This window comes from Oncorhynchus clarkii, chromosome 20, assembly GCF_045791955.1.
Source record: "Oncorhynchus clarkii lewisi isolate Uvic-CL-2024 chromosome 20, UVic_Ocla_1.0, whole genome shotgun sequence".
In the NCBI taxonomy this organism is placed as follows: Eukaryota; Metazoa; Chordata; class Actinopteri; order Salmoniformes; family Salmonidae; genus Oncorhynchus; species Oncorhynchus clarkii.
This window is the reverse complement of record NC_092166.1, coordinates 61,297,855-61,307,545: the sequence shown is the minus strand read 5'-3', so window position 1 is coordinate 61,307,545 and position 9,691 is coordinate 61,297,855. Positions and strand designations below refer to the sequence as shown.

The window sequence follows — 9,691 nt, the reverse complement described above, 5'->3', positions numbered from 1 at the left end:
TTGATCGCGGGAAAAGATCACGAATAGGTTTCGTAGGCTACAGACCAAGCTATGTCTTCCAATGGTGCGACTGCTGTCGGCAACCAATCTTTGTTTTTGAAACCAGTGGACAGCCTATGGAATAAAAGTGGGCCCTTTATTGCTCAATCTAATTCATGCTGATAAAAAAAAGCCATAGGCCTAATGGACATATGCTCAAACTCACACACCTTTCATAGACTTAAAAGGGGCAATCCGTAGTTGCTACATCCATTTATATATATATATATATAGATATATATATATATATATATACACACACACACACACACACACAGTACCAGTCAAACTTTTGGACCCACCTACTCATTCTAGTTTTTATTTTTACATTGTATAATAATAGTGAAGACATCAACACTATGAAATAATACATGGAATCATGTAGTAACCAAAAAATTTTTTAAAATAATCATAATAGATTTTAGATTCTTCAAAGTAGCCACCCTTTGCCTTGATGACAGCTTTGCATACTCTCGGCATTCTCTCAACCAGCTTCACCTGGAATGCTTATCCAACAGTCTTGAAGGAGTTCCAACATATGCTGAGCACTTGTGGGCTGCTTTCCTTCACTCTGCGGTCCAACTCCTCCCAAACCTTCTCAATCGGGTTGAGGTCAGGTGATTGTGGAGGCCAGATCATCTGATGCAGCACTCCATCACTCTCCTTCTTGTTAAAATAGCCCTTACACAGCCTAGAGTTGTGTTGGGACATTGTCCTGTTGAAAAACAAATGATAGTCCCACTAAGCGCAAACATCCATATATGGCCAGCTATGTAAACTTTAACATTGATTTATCCTGCAATAGATGTCATTCAATTGGGAACATACATTTGTGTCTTCTTCTAATGCATCTTAAGGGGAAAGTAATCTAAAAGTAACATAATGTAATCAGATTACATTACTGAGTTTGGGTAAAAGTTACATTACTGACTACAATTTGACAGGTAACTAACATTTAGAAATTAACCTACCCAACCCTGCTTACAGAACACCAACAAGCTCCCATCTCTTAACACTTTAGCATTGACAACTCCCCCAATCAAATATTTGATCACAGCCGTTAACCTTATCAGCCTCATCACCCAAACTCTCCCGTTCTCCCTAAACTTCAGAATCACTTTATGATCTTCCTCATCCCATGCTCCTCTCGCGATTGATCTTTTCCTTCTTTGGCACTCTCTACCTCAACTATATTGCTCTCCTCAAACTTCCTTTTTTCTTAATCTCTGCCTCCATAGGCTTCTCGCTCCCCTTCAAACCCCTACTCCCTTTCTTTTTCCTACTCCCCACTTTATTTTTTTTACCGCTATGCTCCATACTTCCTTCAATTTCTTCTCCATTACCATCTCTGACCCAGTCAGAACATAGCGGTGCCACTCCCTCTCATTGAGTATCTCAAATTGAAGGCCGACCGAGGTACTGCAGGCTTCCATTAGCAACTTAATTATGCTTTTAACTTCGTCTGTGTGTTATTTTAAAGTCATCAGTTCAATGATATACATATGGTGGAAAATATGCAACTACTGGTACCATGACTGGGTTCGATTCTCTATCATGGGGGATCGTGTTCTTGAAGTAATGCTTACAGTACCTTGATCTGCCATCAAATTAAAATTCTGAGCAGTCTTGCGTCCGTGGTATCTGCCCTCTCATTGGCTAGAATGGTCCCACCTGATCTTTTCTCCTCCCGCCTGCCTTCCATCTTTGAGGACATGTATTTGCATTGTTAGAGCGGTCACTCGACTATCTTGTCAATATAATAGTTCGTATTTGACCACACCCACGAAACGGGAGCAAACGTCCTCAAAAGTTGTTGAAGAGTGTGCACCGTTTTGGGGAAACGTGTTGTTCAGTACAAACCGTCGCGCAACATAGCAAACGATGAACGCACCCAGGCTACATCGCACCAGCGACTACACACCCATCAATGTAAACAGATTGAGGTGCTGATAGTCAGTTGATTGACTTTGACTTGGCCTGCAGAGCAATAGACTTTCGTGATGTGGTCCAATTAAAACGCAGGTTTCATTCTTCAGGAGCCAACCAGATGGACTGTTACGCATTGACCAGGAAGCAATGCCGAGTAGTGGTAATCTGAAATCCTCTACTATTTCTGCATGAAAAGAAGTAGCTAGCTATACAGCTTTATGAATGTCCACTGAAAAAGGCTTTGCATTATACAATGACGATACAACGGCGAGGAAATCCAAAAGTCCCAGACGCCAACGGGATTGAGAAAAAGATCAAAAGGTAACGTCAACGACATGCATGGCCAGTGCTAGTCTGATTAAACAGGCTGTGTAATACACAATTAATTGGTATATATACACATCCTGACTCATTGGAGTGCAAAATCGTGTAAATGTTCCTTACACACCAGAATATTGAATAAAATTACATTTGAATTTACTCTACCGGTTGTCTGTGCGGTAGGTTCTAAATTTGAGACAAAATATCCCCAGGAAAGTACTATATTGTTTACCCAACTTCCTAGAGAGCCAGTAGGTTTTGGTTCCGTTCGGCACCGAGGTAAAATTAGTTTTATTGGCTATTCGTTCGGCAGACCTATATATGTGTGATAGTGGGTGGAAGAGGGAAGTCTTTTTTTCTGTTCTCCTTTCACTGCAGGACAATCAAACCAAACTTCCTCTCTCCTGTCCTCTCCCAGGGGTAATGCTCTGAGGCAGGCGTCTGCATGGCGGGTGTCCCGTGGCTCTCTGCTCGTAGTGGTGGTGGCCCTGGCTGTGGTAGGAACCCTCACCTGGCTCTACCTGGCCTCAGGGGACCCTTACACCACAGAGACCCTGGTCAGACAGGCTGAGGTGGTTGCTCAGACCAGGGTCTACACTGTGGATTGTTCAGAGGACTATGAGAACTACAAACGCTACCCAGGTGGGTTTAAAACAACACATATTTGTATTTGTATTTAGTTGAATTAGATGCGTTAGTGCACGGTTAGAATAAAAGCCTGCACACTTCCTTTCCCTAGTTGGGGAATACCCTGTGAAACTCCCGCATACTTCCTGGATCATGTCCCATACTGTTTTTGAATGTGTTTTTAAGATTATATAATGAAATTCATGAGAACATGGTCATTTTAATATTATATTTGTATTCGTGGATTAGTTTACTTTTACCTGATGCCTTTCATGAATGTTTTAGATTGCTTTTTTGTAATTGGAAACCTTTATAAAAGCCATTGGGTCAAAGTACATTTTAATCTTGAATCCCATTTAAATACAGTATAGGACATGATCCAGGAAGTAGGCAGGAGGTAGGCTGAAGTTTCTACTGTGATGTTGCAGATGATGTGAGAGACTCTTTTTTTCCCCCAGGATGCACTCCCAAAACATGTGGCCGAGCCGTCACAGACAACTCGGTGACCAGGGAGGAGGCCATGGCCCTCAGGCGGTGAGGGATTCTATACTATCTTTCGTCTCTGTCTCTAGCTCCTACCCCCCCCCCCCCCCCCCCCCCCCCTCTTTCCATTTCTCTGTAACTTATTTCTCTACTCCTGCAGGTTGGCAGAGAGGGGTCTGGCCCTAGCTGGTTCAGATGGAGGGGTGAGTATCTACTTTTAGTAATGCATATTTGAACTTAAACAGGACCTAAAGCTAGCATGAAGACTGTTGCTCAGATTTCAGTTGTAGCTTCCCTCTGTCTCCACTAGAGGTCAGGGTGGTACAACACAGATATCTTATTAAATTCTAATTCCTAATTCTATGGGTACAACATCCAAAGTTAAGTTCAGACAGGCTGATACAGTTATTAGTGTGTAATGCTATCGTCCATGGCTGTTTAGTTGACCCCTCACCATTGAGTCTTCCCTCCACTTCCTGTAGATCGGGTCCACAGCCATAATAAATGATTGTTTATGGCCTGTTAAGATACTGTAGTGGAAGAAACAGGGGACATCTGAAAAAATTAACATTATTTATTTACTGGCTAAGAGAGAGCAGAGTATCCCTGGGTAGCTGACACAACTGTTTAATTTGTATCCCGCGATGTGGTTAGCCTCAGTTGCTGGGACTGCTACTATCTGTCCTGGGATACTGCCATACCCTAAAAGTCTAGCCTAACAAAACCTTTTGATATTTCCAAGCAAACTCAGAAGTGAAATGACAACGGTGAAACATCATATTTTTGTATGTAAGATCTAATATGAAAGAAAAGGATTGCTGTTTTCAATCTGGTCAAGTTTGTGCGGGAGAGGTGGAAGAACTATTGTTACCCATCAATAATGATAGGCCAGCAGGTATAGACAGCCTTGATGGGAAAGTATTAAGAATGGTAGCAGACTATTGCCACCCCTATTTGCTAAATCTTTAACCAAAGCCTAAAGGAATGTGTGTGTTGACAGGCGTGGAAGGAAGCTAAGGTAATTCCACTGCCTAAAAATAGTAAAGCACCCTTTGCTGTCTCTAACAGCCACCCAATCAGTTTGCTGGGAGAATTGTGTTTGACCAAATACAATGCCAGGATGGTATGCTGCTGTATCCCACGGCTGGCTTGTTTCTGAAGCTAAGCAGGGTTGGTCCCTGGATGGGAGACCAGATGCTGTTGGAAGTGGTGTTGGAGGGCCAGTAGGAGGCACTCTTTCCTCTGGTCTAAAAAAATATTCAAATTCCCCAGGGCAGTGATTGGGGACACTACTCTGTGTAGGGTGCCGTCTTTCGGATGGGACGTTAAACGGGTGTCCTGACTCTCTGAGGTCATTAAAGATCCCATGGCACTTATCGTAAGAGTAGGGGTGTTAACCCCGGTGTCCTGGCTAAATTCCCAATCTGGCCCTCAAACTATCATGGCCACCTAATCATCCCCAGCTTACAATTGGCTCATTCATCCCCCTCTTCTCCCCGCTAACTATTCCCCAGGTCGTTGCTGTAAATGAGAATGTGTTCTCAGTCAACTTACCTGGTAAAATAACAGTATAAAAAAAACTACTGACTTTCAGCATGCATATAGTGAAGGGCACTCAACTTGTACTGCACTGATTCCGAAGACAGATGATTGGTTAAAATAAATGGATAATAAGATGACAGTTGGAGTTGTAATTGTTAGATTTCAGTATAGCCTTTGATGTTATTAATCATAAATTGTTATTGAAGAAACTCCCTTGCTATGGCTTTACATCATCTGCCATCACATGGTTGGAGAGTTATTTATCCAATAGAACCCAGAGAGTGTTATTCAGTGGAAGCTTCTTTAACATCCGATGTGTACAGTGCGGTGTCCCCCAGGGCAGTGTCCTTGGGCCGTTTACTCTTCTCTATTGTTACAAATGCTTTGCCACTGGTCTTACACAAAATTAGAACGACTACGTATGCAGATAATTCCACACTACATGTCACCACCCAAAGTCAGTGAGCTCACTGAAATTCTAAATAGGGAGTTACAGTTCAATCAGAATGGGTGATTAATAATAAACTGGTCTTAAACACATCTACTAATAGCATTGTATTTGGTTCAAAACATTCTCTAAAGACCTAAACGTCAACTGGAGTTGTACATAAAGGGTGTGAACATTGAGCAAGTTGAGGAAGCTGAACTCCTAGGTATAACAATGGATGGTCAATTATCATGGGCAAGTCCTATTGACAAAGCTGTTGTGAGGATGGGGAGCGGTATGTATATTATAAAAATATGTTCTGCTTTTTTTGACACATCTACTGTACTAGTTGTTCAGGATCTGGTCTTGTTCCATCTTTATTACTGTCCAGTAACATGGTCAAGTGCAGCAAAGAAAGACCTAGCAAAGCTGCAGCTGGCTCAAAACAGAGTAGCACATCTTACCTTTAACTGCACATGCAGAACTAACATCAGCAACATGCATGCCAGTCTTTCCTGGTTGAAGGTTGATGAGAAATGAACTTCTTCTCCTAGTTTTTATGATGACATTTTTACTGTAATGAAAGTTCCAGATTGTGTGCATAATCAAATAACATTCAGCTCAGACACCCAGACATACCCCTCATGACATGCCACCAGGGGTCTCTTCACACTCCCCAAGTCCAAAAACGAATTTACTGCAACTCACAGTATTATATAGAGGCTCCTCACAGTTCCTGCCAGGTCCATGACATTTTTTTGGTTGTTGTTTTTATATATGTATCTCATTGTATTTTAATGTAGTGTGACTGTCCTTGTCTGACTGTCCTTGTCTATCAGTGTGTTGTTGCTTGTCATGTTTTGTGTTTTTTTATACGCGAGTGTGTGAGCTGATGCGGTATGTGTCTCTCCAGTGTGTGTATGGTGGAGACTGTCACTCTCGTATGCTGGCGGAGTAAGAGAACTGGGGGAAGTGCGCGGGCTTGTTGGGGTCCTCAGGAAGAATAGCTTCTGCAAAAGCTAACGGGGAACCGAATAAACCAATAAACAACAATAACAAATGAAGGGCAGAGAAGTAGACTGAAATAAGTTCTAATAATTTGCTTATTCTCATTTTTTTTTTGTCCTCTCTAGGCTTCCATCCTGGACCTGCACTCTGGGGCTCTGTCGATGGGGAAGCAGTTTGTCAACATCTACAGGTGAGGAGGGGTGAACAGTTCTCTCTCTCCTTTCGCTATCTCTCTGATCCCGTGTCTTTTTCCCTTTTAAAATTCATAATAATGATCCTAATGAAATAGCACTTTTCATTACAAACAATAATTTCAAAGTCACTTTGAAAACAGAAACAAATGTATAGATCTGGCAGTTCATGGTTGGTCGTCTTCCACAGCTTCAGATGTCGTGAGGCAGTTCGGAAAGGCAGTCAGCAGCTTGAGCGGAGGGAGTATCGATGATACAGACAGGCAGGGAGAAATGTCAGTCAGATAGTAGACAAGCCCAGAGCTCTTCATCAGGCATGCCTTCTCCTCCTCCATAGACACGCTGGATTATCCACTATCAAAGTGCAGCACCCACCTGGCTGATACTTTGGTGGCTGTATAAGTGCCAGAAAAGACCACCACACCTCGACAGTAGTCTGGAACAGTCCCGTATTTGGCGAGCCTCTGCCATTCCTTCAAACCGCAGTCCATATCTTTCCAGAAATATTTACAGAGCTCTCTGCCCAGGTGACCTCATGGCGCCATGGCAACCACAGAACCCCTGGGTATACCGGTATGGATCCACATACTGGTATATATGCGGTAAAGAGGTAAATGGAATAGAAGAAGGACGCCGGATTGGCGTACATTCAACACATCTAATTGAACAAAGTGGATATTTGTAAAAATCCGTAGTGATTGATGTATTATAACAGGCCCACAATGTGGTCACTAAAGTCCAATTTGGATATACAGTATTTGGCTGTTTTCGCTCCATAACATTTAGAAGTGGTTACTTTTCAGGTTTAGAAGAAGTGACTGATAAATGCTAACTCCCGTTTCTTATAAGCTGGTAGCATAGCTAGAGTACAGAAATCAGTGGAGGTTGTCAAAGTGGTTTTTTAACTGCAATGCAGCCGATTGGCGACGATGACATGATCATGTGTTGGGGTTGACATCCATACAAGCCTTACATATATGTTGAGGTAAAACAAGGTATATTTCACACTAAACAGTAGCCCAAATGTTTGGGCACAGTTTTGCTGGGGGGGCAATGAGGAGATTCGTTGCTGTTTCCATGGCATTTACATTTTTGGGTTGAGTTCCATTGAGCTCTTCACCAGATCCATGTACCGTCTATAAAGGTATTTTGATACAATGCTAAATAAATGTGAAGTTCTACCAATGTAATTACTTCACTGTCAGTTTTGTCCTAGTTTGGTTGAGTGTAAAACCAACCGAACAGAGAAAGCCCATTCACTACTAACTGAACCATTAATCTCACTCACTCGCTCCATCAGTCTTCTGAAACTGTGGCATCTCCTGCAATCCGCCTGCTTCTTTATCCTGCCCTCTTTGGAAAGCTGCTCTGTCATGGCCTCTTGGGTAATTGTGCAGTGTACTGTGCTCTCTGTGTGTTGCTGGACCGTAATGTATGCTAATGGCCCGGTTCTGTTCTGCTCTCTATGCCTGCGCGGCTGATGACAGGTACTTTGGGGAGCAGATAACAGATGTATTCTCTGAAGAGGACTTCCGACTCTACAGGTAGGTGTGTGCTTGTGTGCGTGTTTTTAGGGCTGCATGATTCGTCAATTTCAGATCTAAATTGACATGTGCAATATCCATATTCTCCTTTCATTAACACTCCATTAATACAACAAAAACTACACTATGGTACCTCTTCCAATGAGATGCGCTAGATGCCGTTCAGTCATTCTCTACATTCACAGAGGAAGCTGACCAATCACACTCTGCATGGCATGCACATACTGGCTAATCACAACTGTCCCTGCTTAGAGCGCTCAGTTCTATATTGTAGAGCTCCGCCCCTATTGGTTTACCGTGCTGCCAAGGCAGCATCGCCTGAGAAAATGTCATTATGCACACACTTTCAGACTATGAGAGTACATGTGCCCCTATACACTGAGTATAGCAAACATTAGGAACACCTTCCTAATACTGAGTTGCATTCCCAATGGATTCTGAAAGGTGTCGAAAGCGTTCCACAGGGATGCTGGCCCATGTTGACTCCAATTCTTCCCACAGTTTTCAAGCTAGTTGGATGTCCTTTGGGTGGTGGACCATTCTTGATACACACAGGAAATTGTTGAGTGTGAACAGCCCAGCAGCGTTGCAGTTCTTGACACAAACCAGTGAGCCTGGCACCTACTACCATACCCCATTCAAAGACAATAAAATATTTTGTCTTGCCCATTCACCCTCTGAATGGCACATGTACACAATCCATGCCTCAATTGTCTCGAGGCTTAAAAATCCTTCTTTAACCTCTCATCTACACTGATTTGAAGTGAATTTAACAAGTGACGCCAATAAGGAATCATAGCTTTCCCTTGGATTCATCTGGTCAGTCTGTCATGGAAGAGCAGGTGTTCTTAAAGTTTTATATACTCTATGTATATTGAGGCTACTTCCCTTCAGTCAGCCTCTCAGTTATTTTTAGCGCGACTTGATGCTGTAGAGCCATAGAAGAAAAGAAGTTGATGAAACCGTCGTAGGATATCAAGTCACCCTACGTCGTCATGAGTACGATGGGAGTTCGGGCCCTCGGTGTTCCGTGTCAGGGTTCCCTGTCAGACAGCTGTTTTTTTTTTTTTATGACCGTTCCACCGGATAGATGGGATCATCAGATCATGATATTTTGTTATTTCACACAGAGGCTTGGTGATTATCAAGGCCGGGAGTGTTGGAAAGATTTTTCAAATACTGAGGAACTATCATTTGCAATGGATGTTAAAAAAACAGACTTCGTTTACAATGTTTGAGTGGAAGAAATAATGACTCAGAAGCTCAGCTTAATAGTTGTGGACTTGGGCCACAGTAGGTAGGCCTACTTCCATGCATGCTCAGGCCTACGCGCTCCCTCAACGTTTTCAAGACCGAGAAACCAGACACATGCTCATTGCTCGTGGAGCACTCCAAAGAAAATACAATGAAAAGATTGACAACTCGTAATGGTTACGAAACAAGCCAAAACTTGTTTCTCACAATTTTAGCAGGTAGTGAACTCCGCGAACAACTCTTCCACTCCGAGAATGGTAAAATGACTGTAATTAATACATGTATTAACAGAAAGCTACGTAACCAAATGACGAGGGATTAACGGT

General features: G+C 42.6%; 1 protein-coding gene and 1 long non-coding RNA gene across 2 annotated transcripts in view; one reads left to right on the top strand and one right to left on the bottom strand.

The window, feature by feature from the left end:
* Nucleotides 1-344: 344 nt before the first annotated feature.
* Nucleotides 345-1,984, bottom strand: LOC139376639 (uncharacterized). The gene is made up of 2 exons (XR_011627953.1): nucleotides 1,631-1,984; nucleotides 345-754 (listed from the first exon to the last, which is right to left on the bottom strand). It is a non-coding gene; the product is annotated as an uncharacterized lncRNA (long non-coding RNA).
* The window catches only part of LOC139376638 (2-oxoglutarate and iron dependent oxygenase domain containing 3), a 33,045-nt gene continuing 25,082 nt past the window's right edge, over nucleotides 1,729-9,691 (top strand). The window contains exons 1-6 of the mRNA XM_071119448.1: nucleotides 1,729-2,289; nucleotides 2,708-2,931; nucleotides 3,375-3,450; nucleotides 3,560-3,602; nucleotides 6,502-6,566; nucleotides 8,055-8,111. Of these exons, the coding sequence (XP_070975549.1) occupies nucleotides 2,222-2,289; nucleotides 2,708-2,931; nucleotides 3,375-3,450; nucleotides 3,560-3,602; nucleotides 6,502-6,566; nucleotides 8,055-8,111 (533 nt within the window). The 5' untranslated portion in view covers nucleotides 1,729-2,221. The remainder of the gene's footprint in view (nucleotides 2,290-2,707; nucleotides 2,932-3,374; nucleotides 3,451-3,559; nucleotides 3,603-6,501; nucleotides 6,567-8,054; nucleotides 8,112-9,691) is intronic.